We start from the raw sequence: 24069 nt of genomic DNA, 5'->3' as shown, positions 1-24069 counted from the left end.
CGTACATAAGCTGCCTCGCCTGATTGCCTTGCTCTCCTGCTTCATTTCATATCTGAGTCATATCTGGCAAAAGAATAATGATCGACCGAGGAAAATTCGAAATAGGAGATATACAAATTGGCTTACTTCCTTGTAGGGATATCAAAACAACACCTTATAAATTGCTACGAACTGCATTTTTCACGTCTCCGTATGGACTGCATCGAAACATGCAGTGAAATCATGAATCTACATTGCACGACTTCCAGATTTTTAGGTGGGAACCAAACATTGCATTGCGCTTAATTATACCATCATTAAAAATAACATACCATGGTTGCTCGACAGTAAATTCTGAAAAGATATGCAAATTGCATATTCATTATAATCGAATAAATTGGATGTGGCATTAAAACAAATCATGTTATTTGACACCTGCACAGTGGAATACGACATTTTATTCTTATCAAATGATATGAGTTAATGTATATTTGTATGCAGCTTATCTGGCGGTATGCATTCCTAGAAAGTTAAGAATTTTAACCATTTTCCAGAAATATAAATAGCTATGGCTGCATTTATGGGGACTATAGATGTTTGGTAAACATCATACTATGAAGTTTGCAACTACAACTCTTCTTGGCCTTGGCCTTTTGGCCGTTGCTTCAGCAGCTTCCGTTGATCCAACATGCATGTTAAAGGATATCGTAAAGTCGGTAAGTTTCAACATTTGAAAATTAATATTTTCCTGAATTAATATCTTGTCTGCAGGACGAACGTATTCGCCGTATGGGTTATCCTGTGGAATCCCACTTTGCCACCACTCCTGACGGTTATGTTTTGAACTTATTCCGTATTCCCTATTCGCATAAGTTGCAAAACAAAAACTCTTATCGTCCCGCCGTTTTGCTGCAACATGGTTTATTCAGTAATTCCGATTGTTGGTTGTCGGGTGGTCCTGACAATGCATTGGCCTATCTGTTGGCTGATGCTGGTTTTGATGTGTGGTTGGGTAATGCTCGTGGCAACACCTACTCCAAACAAAACGTTCTTATTTCACTTAATAGCCCCAAATACTGGCATTTCGATTGGCATGAAATTGGTAGCATTGATGTTCCAACCATGATTGATTACATCATTGAACAAACCGGCCAACCCAAGATTCACTATGCTGGCCATTCCCAAGGCACCACCGTTTACTTTGTCATGATGTCTGAACGCAAGGAATACAATGATAAAATCAAATCCGCCCACATGTTGGCTCCATGTGCCTTCTTCGAACATGGCACCAGCGCAATTTTCAAGATTTTCCGTCCTTTGGTCGGCAAACCTGGTGGTATTTGGAATCAAGTTTTTGCCGATATGGAATTCATACCTCAAAGTCGTGCAATAAACCGTATGGGCGATACAGCTTGTGGTGTCGATCCAGCCTTGAAATTCTTGTGTAAGAACGGATGGTTGCTGTTTGCCGGTGATGGCTACCAAAATACAAACTTGACAGCCATGCAAGAATTGATTGAGACTCATCCTGGTGGTACATCGAGTAATCAAGGTATTCACTTCATACAATTGAGTGATTGCAACGCTGGTCGTTTCTGTCGCATGGATTATGGTGAAAAGAAAAACAAAGAAGTTTATGGCCAGCCAACGGCACCAGATTATAATTTGGAAAATATTGAGGCTCCCACCTATTTGTATTCCAGTACCAATGATGGTCTTTGCAATCCCAAAGATGTTGATCATTTGGTTTCGGCAGCTAAAAATTTGGCCGGGCATTATCGTATACCCGATCAAACGTTCAATCATTTGGACTTTATTGTCGCCAACAATATGAGAGAAATGGTCAATGAACCGGTGATGAGAAATATGTTGAAGCATGAAAATATGTAAAGTTTTGAATTGAAATTTTGAAAACGATCAATAAAGATAAAAAGCACTATATTAAATTATTAACATTGCAAATATATGTTTTAATAATAACAAATTAAAGTCAAAATATCTATGTATGTACATCGTCCTCGCTTTTCAAATGATAAAAATAAATCGGCAGTTCTTTATTCCTTTCCCTCAAATGACTTAAGTGAGAATGCCAGCCGCTTATGGGCCGCCAAGGTGGGTTATATATCGGTTATAAAGGTCTTTGATCAACATATTTAACATGTGTACATATTTCCCTAAATATAGATTGGGCGCCACGATGGTGTACTAGTGTCATTAGAGCATTTTCGTGAAAATTCACCTTTGGTTCCACACAAATCACTATGGGAACAAAGATCGCTATGGTGGCACAGTTAAACGTTGACCGATCGCCATAAAAATATTTATGGATCAAATGGATACAAATTTACATACTTCCGATGAATAGCTCTGCCTTATATGCCTGACATTAGTTAGCTTTGTAGTTGGACAGACTAGCAAGGTTTCTTGAAACCAATTTCGTTAAAGTTTCTTTTCAAGTTTCGTTAGTGTCCACACACGTTAACATGAAATTTCAGATGAATGTCCTCTTTATTTCACCATTCGTGTTTGTTGTGTTTCTCATTTAAAAATTCGCCAATAAGTACAAAACAAACCAAAATAAGAACAACACAAAATAAACAAAAAAGTAATCAAATTTGTTATTAAATTTAAAGGTAAAGGCCTGGGTACATGAGCTGCCTGGTCTGCTTGCCTTGCTTTCTTCTGATAAAAGAATAAAAAGGAAAAGGGCAACCTAATTCGAAATTGGCTCGGCATTCTTTATTCTTTTATTTTTGTTACGTCAGATATGAAGCAGGCAAGCAAGGTAAGCAGGCGAGGGAGCTTATGTACCTAGGACTTAATTTTTCTACTTTTTTCTTTTCCTGCTTGTTTTGCTGTTAATCTTTTGCTTGAGAAAATAAAATGAAAGAAACCGGAATAAAAAACCAGCAATGAATAACAAGAAGAGGCAACACGACAAACACAGAAAATCATGTACAGGGGTTTCGCTACTTTATACCCCTCGCCTATAAAATTGACGTCGCCATGTTAAAATCTTGCTAGTCTGACCATCGACTTTGGGGCAACAATAAACGGCTGGTGCTAGGAATTTTCAATGAGAATTTTCCGTGACATCATTGCAGCTGCACCAATGGTTTGGGTACTTATAGCTCATTTAGACTAGCCATAAATCCTCAACTGGATTTAATAAAGCCAGTACAAATCTCATTGCATTTAGATATATCTTTGGAGGATTTAAATGGCAGTCAGCTGATTTTTGTTCATGGCACAATTACCAAGGTAGATGTATCAGTCCATTTGATCGAATTTGAAACGTCAAAAAAAGTTGTTGTAAATTGAGATCGTCTCAAAAAACACACGGCAAATTACAAACTTATTGTTTAATATAGCAAATGTTAGAGCATTATGCTGCTAATACTAACTAGTGAGCAAATAAAGAATTATTTTATAGTTTAGACATCGTAAATATTAGTCTTGATTGATTAAAATCAACTTTGTATTTCAAAGGAAATTTAATTTTTCCGCCTTGTTTACAAATGTTGACATTTTAAATTATTTTTATTGTAGCATTTCGCCGATGCATCTACCTTGTTTCTTCTGTCAGCTTGCAATTTTTTGTATTTTCTAGCAACATGTTGCAATAAACAGCGTTGTATACGAGGATTTATGCTAGATTTAAAACAAATCCACCGAATTGGATTTATTTTTGTATGGAAAATCTGGTAGATTTTGGCTGGATTTAGCAAATAAAACCTGATAATGTGCTAAATCCGGCGAATGAAGTCATATCTAAATGACCAATTAAGGTGAGAACACAATGAGAAATTCATGCTTACCCAAGCCTGAATTTGTGTAAAGGAATAAAAAAAAAGCCCAAAGTGCATTTTAGTTAGGTAGTACCTGGTCTTTATTCATTTACTTGAAATTGAGCTTGAAGCAAGCAACAAAAGTCATTGTGTTTCTACCTTTACTGCATGTTTTCATTCATTTTCATTAATTTTTTCCGGGATAGCCTGATTCAGTCCCGGTCCATACCATGGCACAATTACAAAGGTAGTGGTATCACACCAGCTGTTCGAATATGAAATGTCAAATCCCTTTAATAAAAAATTTTTGTTGTAATTTCCCCAACAACATAAAGAAAATGTTCACATAACATATTGAAAATTGTACGATACCACTACCTGGGTAATTGTGCCATGGTCCATACTATAATGATTTCATTGAAGAAATTCATGAAATTATCCTGCTTGCCTGCTTCATTTCTGACATAATAAAAGTAAAACAATAGAGAAAGCCTAGCAAATTTCGAAATAGAAATTTCGAAAACTAGACACTAGAGTACAGTCATAAAATTCCAGTATTGGAGAGGTCGAATGTGGACCGCCTAATTAAACGCAACTTTTTTAACGAAACCTCTCTAGTCTGACCTTCGACTAAGCAGCAATGGCTTGGCGGTCAGCGTTTTAAACCAACTGGATTCACTAAATGCACTAATAAACGCCTTTTAAGTGGGGTTCAGACGATCAGTTTTGACTGACAGCTTTGCTCAAATAATCGGTTGCTTGCCAGTGTGGTCGTTCATTTTTGTCAGTCATCAGGCAACCACAAAATTTTTTGTGGATGTTGGACAGTCAGCTGTTGGTTGTTTGTTTGTTTGACCGTGTGAACGAAACAACGTCAGTCAAGGAATAAATTAGCAGAGTAAATATCAAATAAAAGTTAAAAAAGTCGTGTGTTTTCATTAATTTGATTGATTATTATTGCAAATAAGAGATAAAAATAGCAGACAAAAATCTTTTCCTTCATTTTAATATCGGCCAAGCAAAAAATTGCAAACAAAACGACAAACATGGACAACGAAAATTAATTTTTAAAGGAATATTTATGTTGCTACGAAATGCAAAGATGCCTCTGGGACATAACCAGTCCAGAATATATGATGCGCGACATTGAAACAAAAGCATATGGAGAACTACTAAATGTTATGAAGAAATACAGGAAGGATTGTTCTATTGACGACGTCAAGAAGAAAATAAACGTAATCCGCTCATCGTACAGAAGGGAATTGAAAAAAATAAAGCTATCTGAATCTTCTGGAGCTGGAGTGGATAGCGTTTGGCTCAGAATCTCGAATTTCTTTTAAAATATTCACATGTGAATATTGTTTTCGGGAGGCTATCCATTTTTTTATCCATTTCCTTCTTCTTGTCACTTTATTTTCTTCTTCTAAAAGCGAAATGATCAAAAATGCACATCCAATCTTTTTGTCATCCATATTTGGTTTGTTCCAGTACTGCAAGAATCTACTAATTTTTACTATTTTTTCCGATAACATAAAGGAAAAAATGTTATCGTAGTAAAAAATAGTAGCTTCTTGCAGGTTCTGGAACAGAGCAATTTATTAATAAAAGTTGTTATGTATATGATTTTATAGCTATGTGAACACAGTAATTTTTCAACTTGACTGTTGGTTTGTCATCCAACTTGAATGACTGTTTGGCCGCTACGAACAGCCCAACAAAACTGAAGCAATCGATATTTGACCAAAAGCTGTCAGTCAAAACTCATCGTCTGAACCCCACTTTAGACTATAATTAAGTGCAATATGTCGATAATTAAGAGTATTATCTTTCTTTGTGTATCTTTGTCTTTTATTCATCTACCAGTAGTGGGATTCTGTAACTCATTTTTGCTGTTATCGATAATTGTCGGTAAAATTAAAATGCTTATAATTTCGATAATTAACGAAATTTTTCGGTAAGTTAACGATGAATAAAAAGTAGTCGCTAGCCTCTACCGACACAAACAGTGATGCCAACTTTTCTTTATGTTTTTAGTCATAATTTTGCGATTTAATTTTACCGATTTTTGTCGGTAACAGCAAAAATGAGTTACAGAATCCCACTACAGGAATGACACAAAACTTTACTGAAACGTTGGATGTGTATTCAGCTTGACTGAGTTGTAGCCTTAACCCTACGTTTACACATGAGAGGAAGTTAAGTACATGTATTGATTGTCAAAAACCCAAAACTTGCCTGTGTGACGTAGGCGTCCTGACAACTGCAAAAGCAGTTGTAAAATAATGAATGAAAATCGTCGATCTCTTTTTGTTTTCCGTTCATATATTTTGTTTTTGTTCATGTTCTTTTGTTTTCAAAACATTTCAATTATTATCTCACATATTTTTACAAAAATGTCAAAAATTTATTAACCCGACTGTCTGTGAAAAAATGATGGACAGCTGGAAGACAGCCGACAAATGTATGTATGTGTTAGTAAATCAGAGTTATATTTGCAGACAGACTGTCTTGTGTAAACGCCTAGTAATAGTTCATTTGTTATCTGCATCGCAAAAACTGGCAACAACAAAATTTCCAGAACAACTTGTTATTCTATAATTATTTCAAATCATAAATTTAATTATTTACCCCCACAGTGAGTTAAGTAGGTTATAAATTTTATACAAAATCGACCGTGATTTAAAAAAAATCACAACATGAAGTGACCACCCATTTATTATATCAGTTGGCAAGATAACTAAATAAACATATTTATTGGTAGCACGTCACCATATCTAGCAAAAGAGTGACATATAAAAAAATTTTCTCATACAGAAATTTCTCCGAAGGCTTGAATTATGGCACAATAACCAAGCTAGTGGTATCACACCAGCTGTTCGAATATGAAGGGTCAAATCCCTTTATAAAAAATATTTTTGTTGTAATTTCTCCAACAACATAAAGAAAGTTTTGACGTTACATATTGAAAATTTTACGATACCACTACCTTGGTAATTGTGCCATGGCTTGAATGTAATAGTACATTTATATATAACCGGATTTAACAAACCCACTGCGTTTCAAATGTCAACTTCTTTGCGTATACGTCAAATAAATCCTCATTAAGAAGGTTAACCCTACAAAAGGCTATAATATAAACATGGCCTAAAGGCAAGGTAGAACAAGAAAAGGTAACAGCAATACCCAGCTGATTGAACTGGGCTGTAATGTTAGTGTCAAATTCCATACGACATTTTTTATATTTATTTCTATGTTCGATGTATATTAGGGATATATATTTTTTGAAGAAAAAATATATTCATCAGAAAAGAACTATTTCCCATAAAGACTTCTTCATATATGTAAATGACATGTAACCTCCTCTAAGTCAGAACGACGTGCCGCACACTAAAACACCACTTATAGAGGCGATACAACATTTGTTAATATGGTGTGGTATTTTGAAAAGTTTGAAAAAATAAAGCCCTAATAAACATGTGTTTTTTGATTTCAAAAACAAGACATTGAAACAGCTTCTCCTTTTTCAATGAATTTCCAGCGACCTCAAACATATTTGCAAGAATTATACTTTCTGCGAGAAATAATGCATTTAGTGGAAACATTCAAATTGAAAATCTAATGAGTTTTCATTCATGTTTTCCAAAATATTCAATCAAATGTGAAAAAAATATTAGTTTTTTTTTTAAATTCCAATAATTTATAGACATTTCCTTATTTTGTTTACATTTATATTTGACACTAACGTTACAAACAAAAACAAATACCTATGTGGTTGTTGAGTTGCATTTGTTGTAGTACTTTACCTGGTTTGTTCTACCATGGCCTAAAGCTGGGTACACATTGTCAGTTTTGAATGTCGATATTTCGCAATTATCGATAACTGTCAAACCGTCCAGCAACCAATAAACATTTTGTGGTTGCATGATGAATGACAAAAATGAACGGCCACACTAGCAAGCAACAACAAAGCTGTCATTCAAAACTGACAATGTGTATACAGCTTAAAGGTGAGAACACAGTCAGCTCTAAAGCGCTCGGCACATACGGTGCGTTGAGCGTCGTGCTACAACAACCACATGAAAAATGTGTAAGTGATGCCAAGTTTTTTGAAAAATAACAACATGGCTGACGCATTAAAGTTAAACATAATTTAACTGTTTTGGGACAACGCGTGTCCCAACGTGTCACTAAACGGACCGTATGTGCCGAGGGCTTAAGCTTAATTTTCCTGCTTAGCTTATTTCTTCACTATGCCGCTTATTTCTTGGTATCACGCATCGAAGCGTAAAATTAATGGGCGCTATAAACATAATTATTTCAATATATCAAATAAAATTCAATTAAATAAAATTCAATAAAAATAATTAGTACCGAACATAAAAATTACAGCCAATTCAAACATTTTTAACTTTGTGTCCTGAAGCCTCGCTTCGTTGTGGCCTGTCCTATTGAAAACAGTACAATTTCTCTTTTGCGCTTTGAAGCGAGGCGGAAAAAATAAGCAACAAAAATCCATTGTGTTCTCGCCTTATAGTACGTTTATATATAACCTGATTTTACAAACCCACTGGGTTTTAAATGTCAATTCCTTTGTGTATACGTCAAATAAATCCTCATTAAGAAGGTTAACCCTGCAAAAGGCTATAATATAAACATGGCCTTAAGCCCTCGGCACATACGGTCCGTTTAGTGACACGTTGGGACACGCGTTGTCCCAAAACAGTTAAATTATGTTTAACTTTAATGCGTCAGCCATGTTGTAAACTTGGCATCACTTCCACATTTTTCATGTGGGCGTAAACACGTCCAACGTTTCAGTAAAATTAGACCTCATTTCTGATAGAAGAATCATGATGCAATTATTAAGGTGCAACTACAACAACAAGCCTATTTTGGTTGAAAATACTTCAATCTGTCATAATTTTTGTTTATGTTTTCATACGATCATGAAATTTCGTCCTGTCCTCATTTCTGATAGAAGAATCATGATGCAATTATTAAGGTGCAACTACAACAACAAGCCTATTTTGGTTGAAAATACTTCAATCTGTCATAATTTTTGTTTATGTTTTCATACGATCATGAAATTTCGTCCATTTGACGTATACGCAAAGGAATTGACAGTTAAAATCGAGTGGATTTCGTTAATGTAAACCAAGCATAAAGCGGCCCATACACTATCAAATTGGCTTGTCCAGCCGATGAACCCCTTACGTGCATTTGTGCTTGATAAGTATGTAGCAAAGCATTCAATCTGCAATCAAAATCTTAAAACTTTCCTCTAAAAATTAATGAACTTAACTTTTTTTATTTCTTCACAAACACAATGTTCAAGGCATATTCATATCAACAACTAACAAATTAAAAAAAAAAACAACACTGTTGTTATTGAAAATTATTTGTCAAAGATAAATATTAAATAATAGGGTCGTTCCAAAAATTTGTTCAGGAAAAACATAAATACATGTTGAAAATCGTCTAAAATAGAACAAATTTTAATCGAAATGTAAATATAGAGCATTCAGAACTGTCGTAGGTCATTGTTATTACACGTTTACTGTGAAAAGAAGAATTTTATGGTAGCAAATTTCGAACTTTCAAATTTCATGAGTAGACCCTATTACATTTTGAAAACTAAATTTACAAAAAAGTAAGAATACAGCTGATTGTCACTTCTACCTTGTATAAATATGCCTTGACAATGTTCTTTTTTCCCGAATTGCTTTTTGACAATTTGAAAATAAACCATGTTCATCGGATTGACTGAGTTTCATTTTGAAAATTAATGCGGGGCATACACTATACTGCCACTCTGCACTGCCAAATGAACCCTTGTGTACGTGTGTGGCATTCCTTCAATCCATATTCCAAAAATGATGAATTTTCCTCCAGAACTCGATTTTGGGTTGAAGTTTTCCAAATGTTTAATTTCCTCACAAATAATATTTGTTGTTTTCAAAAATTATTTGTTGGTTACTTGGAAAATAAACAAAATTCATCGGATTGAAAGGGGTTCATTTACAAAATCAAACTATTTTGATTTCAATCCTGCCAAAACTACTCCCAAATACATTGACAAAAACTTCAAAATTTACTAATACTATTACAAATGCTGTCGTGCATGCCCATAGTGTATGCCCGGCATAAAACTATTTTGATTTTCCTCAATCCAAAATATTCACACACATTCTCATATTTTGAAAAATTTACACATACTACTACAAATGTTGACATCAAATTTTGATAGTGTATGGTCCGCTCATGATACAATAAGAAGGTAGCATTATCAGCCCAGCTGATGGTAACATATTATGTGTGTTCGTTTACTCAACATTTGTACGGATTGTTACTGGATGTTGTTCGTTTACTCTACAGTACAATGCAAAAGACCTTAGTCGTTTACAAGAAGTTACTGGACTTGTACAAATTATTGAGTAAACGAACACACCTAATGTGTCAATTGCATTGAATTTATGTAAAATTTTGACATCTTATGTTACCAAGAACGGCAGTTGCTGCTACCTTCTTATTGTATCATGGGTCCGCTTAAGATAGAAATCGTATCGCCACGATCGTATCTGCCACTCGATTTCAAATATCAATTCCATAACGTATACGTCAAATAAAATCTAGTGGATTTATAACTGAGATTTATTTGACGATTATTTATTTATTGTTGATAAGATGGATTCAATACACAATACAGCTTAAAATCCTCAATTAAATGTTTCATGTTTAAAAACATTTTTCAAAACTGGTTCATTAATCATTCTCCTCATATTTTTCGCCACAATAAAATCCAAATGATTGAAGCTCAGATCCGGTACACGATAATCGCCAGCCAAGTTTTTCAATTTCGAAACTAATATGTCAACATCTTTGGGGCCACAGAGACCATCATTATTGCTAGAATACAAATAAGTCGGAGCAACAATGTTGTCCAAATTATAATCTGGAGGGGTTGGCTGGCCATAGATCTGTTTATTTTTCTTCTCGCCATAATCCATTTGACAAAAGCGCCCAATATTGTGGTCACTCAATTGTATATAGTGTATTCCCTGATTACTCGAAGAACCGCCAGGATGAGTTTCAACCAATTCTTCTAAGGCTGTTAAATTTGTATTCGTATAACCTTCACCGGCAAATAATAACCACAAATTTTTACACAGGAATTTCAAGGGAGGATCTACACCACAAGCTGTATCACCCAAACGATTTACTAGACGATTTTGTGGCAACAATTCCATGTCAGCCAAAGCTTGATTAAAAATACCCCCAGGCGTTCCAACCAAAGGACGGAAAATCCTAAATGCCATTGAATTGCCATGTTCAAAAAAGGCACAAGGTGCCAACATGTGGGCCGACTTGATTTTCTTATTATATTCCTTGCGTTCGGATAACATGACAAAGTACACAGTTGTGCCCTGTGAATGTCCAGCATAATGAATCTTACGTTGTCCTGTGTGTTCAATGATATAATCGATCATGCTGGGAACATCAATGGTACCGATTTCATGCCAATCAAAATGCCAAAATTTGGGACTGTTTAGGGATATAATTGTGTTATTGCGTGAATAGGTGTTACCACGAGCATTTCCCAGCCATACGTCAAACCCGGCGTCGGACAGCAAGTAAGCCAATGCATTATCAGGACCACCAGACAGCCAACAATCTGAATTGCTCATTAATCCATGTTGAAGCAAAATTGCAGGGCGATAGGAATCTTGATTTTTCAAATTGTTTGAATACGGTATGCGAAATAGATTCAAAACATAACCATCTAGAGTGGTAACAAAGTGGGATTCGGCGGGAAAGCCATTAAGGCGAGCACGTTCGTCCTAGAATGGAAATAACAACAAAAACTACATAAAGATTTCAATTGTCATGTTCTGTATCATCTTACCGTCTTTATTATATCTTTTAGGAAGCATGTCACTGGTTCAGCATTTGCCGTTAAAACCGAAGTAAAAATTGCAAATGCCAATAAAAATATGGTGGTTGCAGCCTTCATAGTTGACAAAAACCATCGGTGCTTTAATAATGTTAATCATGGTCTTTTTATATACACAATGCTCCTTACTTCTCTTCATTCCTTATCTTGATTTGTTACATTTTAATCCCCACCAAAAGGTAGCTGTAATAAACGAGTCTATGTTGCAGTTGGTGGTTACAAAATTTATGACCAGACTTGCAATTAGTTATATTGCAGTTATCGTTAAAGTCTCCCGTATTGAAGGTAGTCATACACTTACCTTGATAGCCGCAATATGTTACCGGGTAAATTACTAAAAACAGTAAAGTCACGACGTCCGTTACTTTTTGTCCATATTCAAATAAACTTTTTTTGCACTGTTTCAGAAACTACAAGATTCGATTATTTTTTAAAATTTTTACAACTTTTTCCTTTATAAATTTAATAATTTATTGAAGGCCTCGGCACATAAGCATTGTGGCATTAAAGAATAAAGAACGATCTTCGATTGGTATTGTTTTCTCCAGTTCTACACGCCGAGCAGGGCATGGTTCATCTTTTTTTAATTTCATTACATTTCTCCTTTCTTCGATTAGGTTCCACGTGGAAGTAGTTATCCATTCTCGTTTTCCTTTTGGGTATTGGCCTATTTTTTCTTCACATATGCACAGAATATTCTCTTTTATCAGTTTCCATATCTCTTCGATTACATCGGTTCCAGGGTATTGGTGATCCGCAAATTTAATTATTTGATTACATAATTATTTGGTTACAGCTCGTTGATAGTGAGACTCTTATGCTGAAAACACATCCAACGTTTTGGTAAAGTTTTCTGTCGTTTTGGCCGTTTTTGCACTGTTGGGCATGATGCCGAAAAATTCAAATTCATTTGAAATATATGCCGGCAAACATATCAACGCTGGACTTTGGTGTCGGCGTCGCAATGTTGTTGTTGTTTTTTTTCTCAACGCCCAACACAAAACTTTACTCAAACGTTGGATGTGTTTTCAGCTTGAGAAATTCATGCTTATCCAAGCCTGAATTTGTGTAGAAGAATAAAGAAATCCAAAAAGGGCAAATTTTCTTCTCAATTTGTTTTAAAATTTCTAGACACGCAAATAATGTTTGTGTCAAATTTCTGATTCTCATTTTCTAGTTTGACCATTCAAAGGCAATACTAAAGGTGAGAACACAATGGATTTTTGTTGGTTTTTTTCCGACTAGCTTTAAAGCGCAAAAGTAAAATTGTACTGTTTTCCATAGGACAGACCACAATGAAGAAAGTCTTCAGGCCACAAAGTTGAAAATTGTTGAACTTTTGAATTCTTCGCCTGGCTTAATTTTTGACATTTCGTTTCGACATTCAATTTGATATAAACACGTGTTCAATATGAAAAATAGAATTTGGCTGTAATTTTTACGTTCGGTACTAATTATTTACGAACAATTCATATTAAAAAATTTAATTTTTTGATATATTGAAATAAATATGTTTATAGCGCCCATGAATTTTACGCTTCGATGTGTGATACCAAGAAATAAGCGGCCTAGTGAAGAAATAAGCTAAGCAGGAAAATTAAGCTAAAGGCCTGCGTACATAAGCTGCCTTGCCTGCTTACCTTGCTTACTTCTGATAAAAGAATAAAAAAGAAAAGGGCAACCCAGTTCGAAATTTCCTCGGCCTTCTTTATTCTTTTATTTTTATTATGTCAAAAATTAAGCAGGAAAGCTAGGCAATCAGGCAGAGCAGCTTATGTACGCAGGCCTTAAGAGCTGACTGTGTTCTCACCTAACTAGGCGTTTACACCAGACAGTTTGTCTTCAAATACAACTCTGATTTACTAACACACATTTATCGTTTGTCTCCCAGCTGTTCATAATTTTTTTACAGACAGTATGGAAGACAAATTTTTGGCATTTTTGTAAAAATAAGTGAGATAATAATTGAAATGTGTTGAAAACAAAAGAACATGAACATAAACAAAATATGTGAACAGAAAACAAAAAGAAATCGACGATTTTCATTCAAAATTTTACAACTGTTTTTGCAGTTGTCTGGACGTGTGTCACTCTTGTTTACTTGTTGTTCGGGTACAGACGTGTGTTTTTTTCTTTCGCAATAAAAATTGTCGTTTCTTAGCAAATATCAGCACACAGTTACCTATCTTTTGTTACTTAAAAAAAAAAAAACATCATAAAGCGCTCTCGCGGTAAAGAAGCCGTTACTCATGGCTCCAGCATGAGTAAGAAAAATAAACATTCCAACTCTCTGAGAGCAGAGAACCAAAACTATTTTCAGCCGTTTCAAACGATTGATGACGTCGAAGCCGCTGAAGCAATGGTGCACAAGAAGATAATGCTATTTTGGGTTTTTGTACGGGAAAGAGAGTTGTATTTAACTTTTTCGTAAAGACGCGTGCATGGCTGCGCTGAAGAAACAATTATCGATAATGAGTCGATTAAAAATGCGAGAATACCACTGATAACCTTAAGCTGGGTACACATTGTCAGTTTTGAATGACAGCTTTGTTGTTGCTTGCTAGTGTGGCCGTCCATTTTTGTCCAACCACATGAAAAAAGTGTAAGTGAAGCCAAGTTTTTTGAAAAACAACAATATGGCTGACGCACTGAAGTTAAACATCACTAAACGGACCGTATATGCCGTGGGCTTAAGTCTGTCTGGTTACTTTCCCAGCAGAACTTTCTCAGAGAGTAAAGCCCTCGGCATATACGGTCCGTTTAGTGACACGTTGGGACAACCGTTGTCCCAAAAAAGTTAAATTATGTTTAACTTTAATGCGTCAGCCACATTGTTGTTTTTCAAAAAACTTGGCATCACTTACACTTTTTTCATGTGGTTGTTGTACCGCGACGCTCAACGCATCGTATGTGCCGAGCGCTTAAGAGGTTTTTATTCTCTTTTGCTAGAAAATTGTGAAAAGTAAACAGACACCTTCTCAACAAAAACCACCAAGCAATCAGCTGGCTTGCCAAAACAGAAAAATTTGTCCGACAATAAAGGAAACAAGCACGTTGTATTTTATTAAAAAATAAAAAAGAAAATGAAACAAAAAGTATTTTTCCACATTACATATTTGTTCGCCATAAAACAATACAATTAAGGCCTGCGTACATAAGCTGCCTTGCCTGCTTACCTTGCTTACTTCTGATAAAAGAATAAAAAAGAAAAGGGCAACCCAGTTCGAAATTTCCTCGGCCTTCTTTATTCTTTATTTTTATTACGTCAAAAATGAAGTAGGAAAGCAAGGCAATCAGGCAGAGCAGCTTATGTACGCAGGCCTTTAGACTATGTTATTTCCACAATAAAATAGTTTTTAATTTTCACAAACATATGTAAATCAACAAAAAACTAAAAACAGATGATTGACTGTTTTCAGGAAGAAGAAGAATTGCTAGTGCTTGCTAGAAGAAATTTGTTCAGCAAGAATTTGCACACTCTCAGTGAAAGAACTGTCAAAATGTCTCCCCCGAATCGCTCTCTTTTGCTGGTTTTTTGTGTTAATAGACGACTTCCAGCAACAATTGTTACAAGTTGTTACAAATTTTAGGGTAACCAGACAGACCTAATGTTTTGTGGTTGCTGGACGGTTTGACAGTTATCAACAACACAGAGTTATCGAAATTCACAGGGTGACACAGAACGTCCAAAATTCACATTTAGTACTATTTTTTCAACCCTGCTGACGAAAAAAGTTAACGGCGAATATTATAATTAAATAATTTAATAAAATTATGAAAGGAAAACTCCAAAAATCATAAAGTTAATTATAAATAATAAAACTTAAGTAATTTTCAAGAGTTTAATGTACATCAACTTTACCAAACCATATCAAATTACGCATAGTTTTGGACTTAGATATGACCGGTGGTCAGGACAGATTATCGCCTCTGGAATCTTCCCTATACAAACCTCGTTCAAATTGAATACATGGAACTAAAGATAGAGTCCCAGAGAACATTTCCTCATACGAGGAATGTTCAATTTCAGTTTTTTTGTAGAACAAAGTTGTCGATTTTCCGTTTTCCAACTGGAGGTCAGGACAGAAAATTGGCTGTGGAATCTTCCCTATACAAACCTCGTCCAAACTGAATACATGGAATTAAAGATAGAGTCCCAGAGAACAGTTCCTCATACTAGGAATGTTCAATTTCAGTTTTTTGTAGAACAAAGTTGCCGATTTTCCGTTTTCCAACTGGTGGTCAGGACAGAAAATTGCCTGTGGAATCTTCCCTATACAAACCTCGTCCAAACTGAATACATGGAATTAATGATAGAGTCCCAGAGAACATTTCTTCATACCAGGAATGATCAATTTCAGTTTTTTGTAGAACAAAGTTGTCGATTTTCCGTTTTCCAACTGGAGGTCAGGACAGAAAATTGGCTGTGAAATCTTCCCTATACAAACCTCGTCCAAACTGAATACATGGAATTAAATATAGAGTCCCAGAGAACATTTCATCATACCAGGAATGTTCAATTTCAGTATTTTGTAGAACTAACTTGTCGATTTTCCGTTTTCCAACTGGAGGTCAGGACAGCAAATTGCCTGTGAAACGCATGGAATTAAAGATAGAGTCCCAGAGAACATTTACACATACTAGGAATGTTCAATTTCAGTTTTTTGTAGAACAAAGTTGTCGATTTTCCGTTTTCCAACTGGTGGTCAGGACAAAAAATTGGCTATGGAATCTTCCCTATACAAACCTCGTACAAACTGAATACGTGGAATTAAAGTTAGAGCCCCAGAGAATATTTCCTCATACTAGGAATGTTCAATTTCAGTTTTTTGTAGAACATAGTTGTCGATTTTCCGTTTTCCAACTGGTGGTCAGGACAAAAAATTAGCTATGGAATCTTCCCTATATAAACCTCTTACAAACTGAATACATGGAATTAAAGGTAGAGTCCCAGAGAATATTTCCTCATACTAGGAATGTTCAATTTCAGTTTTTTGTAGAACAAAGTTGTCGATTTTCCGTTTTCCAACTGGTGGTCAGGACAACAAATTGGCTATGGAATCTTTCTATACAAACCTAGTACAAACTGAATACATGGAATTAAAGGTAGAGTCCCAGAGAATATTTCTTCATACCAGGAATGTTCAATTTCAGTTTTTTGTAGAACAAAGTTGTCGATTTTCCGTTTTCCAACTGGTGGTCAGGACAGAAAATTGGCTATGGAATATTCCCTATGCAAACCTCGTACAAACTGAATACATGGAATTAAAGGTAGAGTCCCAGAGAAGATTTCCTAGGAATGTTCAATTTCAGTTTTTTGTAGAACAAAGTTGTCGATTTTCCGTTTTCCAACTGGTGGTCAGGACAAAAAATTGGCTATGGAATCTTCCCTATACAAGCCTCGTCCAAACTGAATACATGGAATTAAATATAGAGTCCCAGAGAATATTTCTTCATACCAGGAATGTTCAATTTCAGTTTTTTGTAGAACAAAGTTGTCGATTTTCCGTTTTCCAACTGGAGGTCAGGACAGAGTATCGCCTCTCGAATCTTCCCTATACAAACCTCGTCCCAACTGAATACATGGAATTAAAGACAGAGTCCCAGAGAATATTTCCTCATACTAGGAATATTCAGTTTCAGTTTTTTGTAGAACAAAGTTGCCGATTTTCCGTTTTCCAACTGGTGGTTAGAACAGAATCTTCCCTATACAAACCTCGTCCAAACTGAATACATGGACTTAAAGATAGAGTCCCAGAGATCATTTCCTCATACTAGGAATGTTCAATTTCAGTTTTTTGTAGAACAAAGTTGTCGATTTTCCGTTTTCCAACTGGTGGTCAGGACTGAAAATTGGCTGTGGAATCTTGCCTATACAAACCTCGTCCAAAATCAATACGTGGAATTAAATGTAGAGTCCCAGAGAATATTTCCTCATACCAGGAATGTTCAATTTCAGTTTTTTGTAGAACAAAGTTGTCGATTTTCCGTTTTCCAACTGTAGGTCAGGACAGAAAATTAGCTGTGGAATCTTCCCTATACAAACCTCGTCCAAACTTAATACATGGAATTAAAGACAGAGTCCCAGAGAACATTTCCTCATACCAGGAATGTTCAATTTCAGTTTCTTGTAGAACAAAGTTGTCGATTTTTCGTTTTCCAACTGGAGGTCAGTACAGAAAATTGGCTGTGGTATCTTCTCTATACAAACCTCATCCAAACTGAATACATGGAATTAAAGACAGAGTCCCAGAAAACATTTCCTCATACCAGGAATGTTCAATTTCAGTTTTTTGTAGAACAATGTTGTCGATTTTCCGTTTTCCAACTGGAGGTCAGGACAGAGTATCGCCTCTGGAATCTTCCCTATACAAACCTCGTCCAAACTGAATACATTGAATTAAAGACGGAGTCCCAGAGAATATTTCCTCATACCACGAATGTTCAATTTCAGTTTTTTTGTAGAACAAAATTGTCGATTTTCCGTTTTCCAACTGGAGGTCAGGACAGAAAATTGGCTGTGGAATCTTCCCTATACAAACCTCGTCCAAACTGAATACATGGAATTAAAGACAGAGTCCCAGAGAACATTTCCTCATACCAGGAATGTTCAATTTCAGTTTTTTGTAGAACAAAGTTCTCGATTTTCCATTTTCCAACTGGCGGTCGGGACAGAAAATTGCCTCTCGAATCTTCCCTATACAAACCTCGTCCAAACTGAATACATGGAATTAAAGACGGAGTCCCAGAGAATATTTCCTCATACCACGAATGTTCAATTTCAGTTTTTTGTAGAACAAAGTTGTCGATTTTCCGTTTTCCAACTGGAGGTCAGGACAGAGTATCGCCTCTGGAATCTTCCCTATACAAACCTCGTCCAAACTGAATACATGAAATTAAAGACAGAGTCCCAGAGAATATTTCCTCATACCACGAATGTTCAATTTCAGTTTTGTGTAGTACAAAGTTGCCGATTTTCCGTTTTCCAACTGGAGGTCAGGACAGAAAATTGGCTGTGGAATCTTCCCTATACAAACCTCGTCCAAACTGAATACATGGAATTAAAGACAGAGTCCCAGAGAACATTTCCTCATACCAGGAATGTTCAATTTCAGTTTTTTGTAGAACAAAGTTGTCGATTTTCCGTTTTCCAACTGGAGGTCAGGACAGAAAATTGGCTGTGGAATCTTCCCTATACAAACCTCGTCCAAACTGAATACATGGAGTTAAAGACAGAGTCAAAGAGAACATTGCCTCATACCAGGAATGTTCAATTTCAGTTTTTTGTAGAACAAAGTTGTCGATTTTCCGTTTTCCAACTGGAGGTCAGGACAGATTATCGCCTCTCGAATCTTCCCTATACAAACCTCGTCCAAACTGAATACATGGAATTAAAGTCGGAGTCCCAGAGAATATTTCCTCATACCACGAATGTTCAATTTCAGTTTTTTGTAGAACAAAGTTGTCGATTTTCCGTTTTCCAACTGGAGGTCAGGACAGGGTATCGCCTCTGGAATCTTCCCTATACAAACCTCGTCCAAACTGAATACATGAAATTAAAGACAGAGTCCCAGAGAATATTTCCTCATACTAGGAATATTCAGTTTCAGTTTTTTGTAGAACAAAGTTGCCGATTTTCCGTTTTCCAACTGGTGGTCAGGACAGAAAATTGGCTGTGGAATCTTCCCTATACAAACCTCGTCCAAAATCAATACATGGAATTAAATACAGAGTCCCAGAGAACATTTCCTCATACCAGGAATGTTCAATTTCAGTTTTTTGTAGAACAAAGTTGTCGATTTTCCGTTTTCCAACTGGAGGTCAGGACAGAGTATCGCCTCTGGAATCTTCCCTATACAAACCTCGTCCAAACTGAATACATGGAATTAAAGACGGAGTCCCAGAGAACATTTCCTCATACCACGAATGTTCAATTTCAGTTTTTTGTAGAACAAAGTTGTCGATTTTCCGTTTTCCAACTAGAGGTCAGGACAGAAAATTGGCTGTGGAATCTTTCCTATACAAACCTCGTCCAAACTAAATACATGGAATTAAAGATAGAGTCCCAGAGAATATTTCCTCATACCACGAATGTTCAATTTCAGTTTTTTGTAGAACAAAGTTGTCGATTTTCCGTTTTGCAACTGGAGGTCAGGACAGAGTATCGCCTCTCGAATCTTCCCTATACAAACCTCGTCCAAACTGAATACATGGAATTAAAGACGGAGTCCCAGAGAATATTTCCTCATACCACGAATGTTCAATTTCAGTTTTTTGTAGAACAAAGTTGTCGATTTTCCGTTTTCCAACTGGAGGTCAGGACAGAGTATCGCCTCTGGAATCTTCCCTATACAAACCTCGTCCAAACTGAATACATGGAATTAAAGACGGAGTCCCAGAGAATATTTCCTCATACCACGAATGTTCAATTTCAGTTTTTTTGTAGAATAAAATTGTCGATTTTCCGTTTTCCAACTGGAGGTCAGGACAGAAAATTGGCTGTGGAATCTTCCCTATACAAACCTCGTCCAAAATCAATACATGGAATTAAATACAGAGTCCCAGAGAATATTTCCTCATACCACGAATGTTCAATTTCAGTTTTTTGTAGAACAAAGTTGTCGATTTTCCGTTTTCCAACTAGAGGTCAGGACAGAGTATCGCCTCTGTAATCTTCCCTATACAAACCTCGTCCAAACTGAATACATGAAATTAAAGACAGAGTCCCAGAGAATATTTCCTCATACCAGGAATGTTCAATTTCAGTTTTTTGTAGTACAAAGTTGCCGATTTTCCGTTTTCCAACTGGAGGTCAGGACAGAAAATTGGCTGTGGAATCTTCCCTATACAAACCTCGTCCAAACTGAATACATGGAATTAAAGACAGAGTCCCAGAGAACATTTTCTCATACCAGGAATGTTCAATTTCAGTTTTTTGTAGAACAAAGTTGTCGATTTTCCGTTTTCCAACTGGAGGTCAGGACAGAAAATTGGCTGTGGAATCTTCCCTATACAAACCTCGTCCAAACTGAATACATGGAGTTAAAGACAGAGTCAAAGAGAACATTTCCTCATACCAGGAATGTTCAATTTCAGTTTTTTGTAGAACAAAGTTGTCGATTTTCCGTTTTCCAACTGGAGGTCAGGACAGAGTATCGCCTCTGGAATCTTCCCTATACAAACCTCGTCCAAACTGAATACATGAAATTAAAGACAGAGTCCCAGAGAATATTTCCTCATACTAGGAATATTCATTTTCAGTTTTTTGTAGAACAAAGTTGCCGATTTTCCGTTTTCCAACTGGTGGTCAGGACAGAAAATTGGCTGTGGAATCTTCCCTATACAAACCTCGTCCAAACTGAATACATGGAGTTAAAGACAGAGTCAAAGAGAACATTTCCTCATACCAGGAATGTTCAATTTCAGTTTTTTGTAGAACAAAGTTGTCGATTTTCCGTTTTCCAACTGGAGGTCAGGACAGAAAATTGGCTGTGGAATCTTCCCTATACAAACCTCGTCCAAACTGAATACATGGAGTTAAAGACAGAGTCAAAGAGAACATTTCCTCATACCAGGAATGTTCAATTTCAGTTTTTTGTAGAACAAAGTTGTCGATTTTCCATTTTCCAACTGGAGGTCAGGACAGAAAATTGGCTGTGGAATCTTCCCTATACAAACCTCGTCCAAACTGAATACATGGAATTAAAGGTAGAGTCCCAGAGAAAATTGGCTGTGGAATCTTCCCTATACAAACCTCGTCCAAACTGAATACATGGAATTAAAGGTAGAGTCCCAGAGAATATTTCCTCATACCACGAATGTTCAATTTCAGTTTTTTGTAGAACAAAGTTGTCGATTTTCCGTTTTCCAACTGGAGGTCAGGACAGAGTATCGCCTCTCGAATCTTCCCTATACAAACCTCGTCCAAACTGAATACATGGAATTAAAGACGGAGGCCCAGAGAATATTTCCTCATACCACGAATGTTCAATTTCAGTTTTTTGTAGAACAAAGTTGTCGATTTTCCGTTTTCCAACTGGAGGTCAGGACAGAAAATTGGCTGTGGAATCTTCCCTATACAAACCTCGTCCAAACTGAATACATGGAGTTAAAGACAGAGTCAAAGAAAACATTTCCTCATACCAGGAATGTTCAATTTCAGTTTTTTGTAGAACAAAGTTGTCGATTTTCCATTTTCCAACTGGAGGTCAGGACAGAAAATTGGCTGTGGAATCTTCCCTATACAAACCTCGTCCAAACTGAATACATGGAATTAAAGGTAGAGTCCCAGAGAAAATTGGCTGTGGAATCTTCCCTATACAAACCTCGTCCAAACTGAATACATGGAATTAAAGGTAGATTCCCAGAGAATATTTCCTCATACCACGAATGTTCAATTTCAGTTTTTTGTAGAACAAAGTTGTCGATTTTCCGTTTTCCAACTGGAGGTCAGGACAGAGTATCGCCTCTCGAATCTTCCCTATACAAACCTCGTCCAAACTGAATACATGGAATTAAAGTCGGAGTCCCAGAGAATATTTCCTCATACCACGAATGTTCAATTTCAGTTTTTTGTAGAACAAAGTTGTCGATTTTCCGTTTTCCAACTGGAGGTCAGGACAGAGTATCGCCTCTCGAATCTTCCCTATACAAACCTCGTCCAAACTGAATACATGGAATTAAAGACGGAGTCCCAGAGAATATTTCCTCATACCACGAATGTTCAATTTCAGTTTTTTGTAGAACAAAGTTGTCGATTTTCCGTTTTCCAACTGGAGGTCAGGACAGAGTATCGCCTCTGGAATCTTCCCTATACAAACCTCGTCCAAACTGAATACATGAAATTAAAGACAGAGTCCCAGAGAATATTTCCTCATACCACGAATGTACAATTTCAGTTTTTTGTAGAACAAAGTTGTCGATTTTCCGTTTTCCAACTGGAGGTCAGGACAGAAAATTGGCTGTGGAATCTTCCCTATACAAACCTCGTCCAAACTGAATACATGGAGTTAAAGACAGAGTCAAAAAAAACATTGCCTCATACCAGGAATGTTCAATTTCAGTTTTTTGTAGAACAAAGTTGTCGATTTTCCGTTTTCCAACTGGAGGTCAGGACAGATTATCGCCTCTCGAATCTTCCCTATACAAACCTCGTCCAAACTGAATACATGGAATTAAAGTCGGAGTCCCAGAGAATATTTCCTCATACCACGAATGTTCAATTTCAGTTTTTTGTAGAACAAAGTTGTCGATTTTCCGTTTTCCAACTGGAGGTCAGGACAGAGTATCGCCTCTGGAATCTTCCCTATACAAACCTCGTCCAAACTGAATACATGGAATTAAAGACGGAGTCCCAGAGAATATTTCCTCATACCACGAATGTTCAATTTCAGTTTTTTTGTAGAACAAAATTGTCGATTTTCCGTTTTCCAACTAGAGGTCAGGACAGAAAATTGGCTGTGGAATCTTCCCTATACAAACCTCGTCCAAAATCAATACATGGAATTAAATACAGAGTCCCAGAGAACATTTCCTCATACCACGAATGTTCAATTTCAGTTTTTTGTAGAACAAAGTTGTCGATTTTCCGTTTTGCAACTGGAGGTCAGGACATAGTATCGCCTCTCGAATCTTCCCTATACAAACCTCGTCCAAACTGAATACATGGAATTAAAGACGGAGTCCCAGAGAATATTTCCTCATACCACGAATGTTCAATTTCAGTTTTTTGTAGAACAAAGTTGTCGATTTTCCGTTTTCCAACTGGAGGTCAGGACAGAGTATCGCCTCTGGAATCTTCCCTATACAAACCTCGTCCAAACTGAATACATGGAATTAAAGACGGAGTCCCAGAGAATATTTCCTCATACCACGAATGTTCAATTTCAGTTTTTTTGTAGAACAAAATTGTCGATTTTCCGTTTTCCAACTGGAGGTCAGGACAGAAAATTGGCTGTGGAATCTTCCCTATACAAACCTCGTCCAAAATCAATACATGGAATTAAATACAGAGTCCCAGAGAACATTTCCTCATACCAGGAATGTTCAATTTCAGTTTTTTGTAGAACAAAGTTGTCAATTTTCCGTTTTCCAACTGGAGGTCAGGACAGAAAATTGGCTGTGGAATCTTCCCTATACAAACCTCGTCCAAACTGAATACATGGAGTTAAAGACAGAGTCAAAGAGAACATTTCCTCATACCAGGAATGTTCAATTTCAGTTTTTTGTAGAACAAAGTTGTCGATTTTCCGTTTTCCAACTGGAGGTCAGGACAGAGTATCGCCTCTCGAATCTTCCCTATACAAACCTCGTCCAAACTGAATACATGGAGTTAAAGACGGAGTCCCAGAG

The 24069-nt window shown here is 36.3% G+C and overlaps 3 protein-coding genes across 4 annotated transcripts in view; 1 reads left to right on the top strand and 2 right to left on the bottom strand.

Moving 5' to 3' along the window:
* LOC141402922 (lipase 3-like) overlaps positions 1 to 24069 on the bottom strand; it is a 56977-nt gene that overhangs the window by 17698 nt on the left and 15210 nt on the right. The window lies entirely within an intron of this gene.
* LOC141393465 (lipase 3-like) lies at positions 594 to 1869 on the top strand. Its single transcript, XM_073966490.1, has 2 exons — positions 594 to 695; positions 751 to 1869. Exons 1-2 carry the CDS (start codon positions 594 to 596, stop codon positions 1867 to 1869), a joined length of 1221 nt encoding a protein of 406 aa, XP_073822591.1.
* LOC141402908 (lipase 3-like) overlaps positions 10418 to 24069 on the bottom strand; it is a 29282-nt gene continuing 15630 nt past the window's right edge. Inside the window, exons 2-3 of one of the 2 annotated variants that reach the window (XM_073985044.1) lie at positions 11671 to 11916; positions 10418 to 11605 (exon numbers count right to left, since the gene is read on the bottom strand). In XM_073985044.1, coding sequence (XP_073841145.1) covers positions 10484 to 11605; positions 11671 to 11778 — 1230 coding nt within the window. In that variant the 5' untranslated portion in view covers positions 11779 to 11916 and the 3' untranslated portion in view covers positions 10418 to 10483. The remainder of the gene's footprint in view (positions 11606 to 11670; positions 11917 to 24069) is intronic. The other variant, XM_073985036.1, reaches the window with a different exon arrangement.

Source organism: Musca autumnalis, unplaced genomic scaffold (genome assembly GCF_047663935.1).
Source record: "Musca autumnalis isolate F117 unplaced genomic scaffold, ASM4766393v1 scaffold_1, whole genome shotgun sequence".
Lineage (NCBI taxonomy): Eukaryota > Metazoa > Arthropoda > Insecta > Diptera > Muscidae > Musca > Musca autumnalis.
The sequence above is the reverse complement of the archived record's forward strand: the minus strand, read 5'-3'. Positions and strand labels throughout refer to the sequence as shown.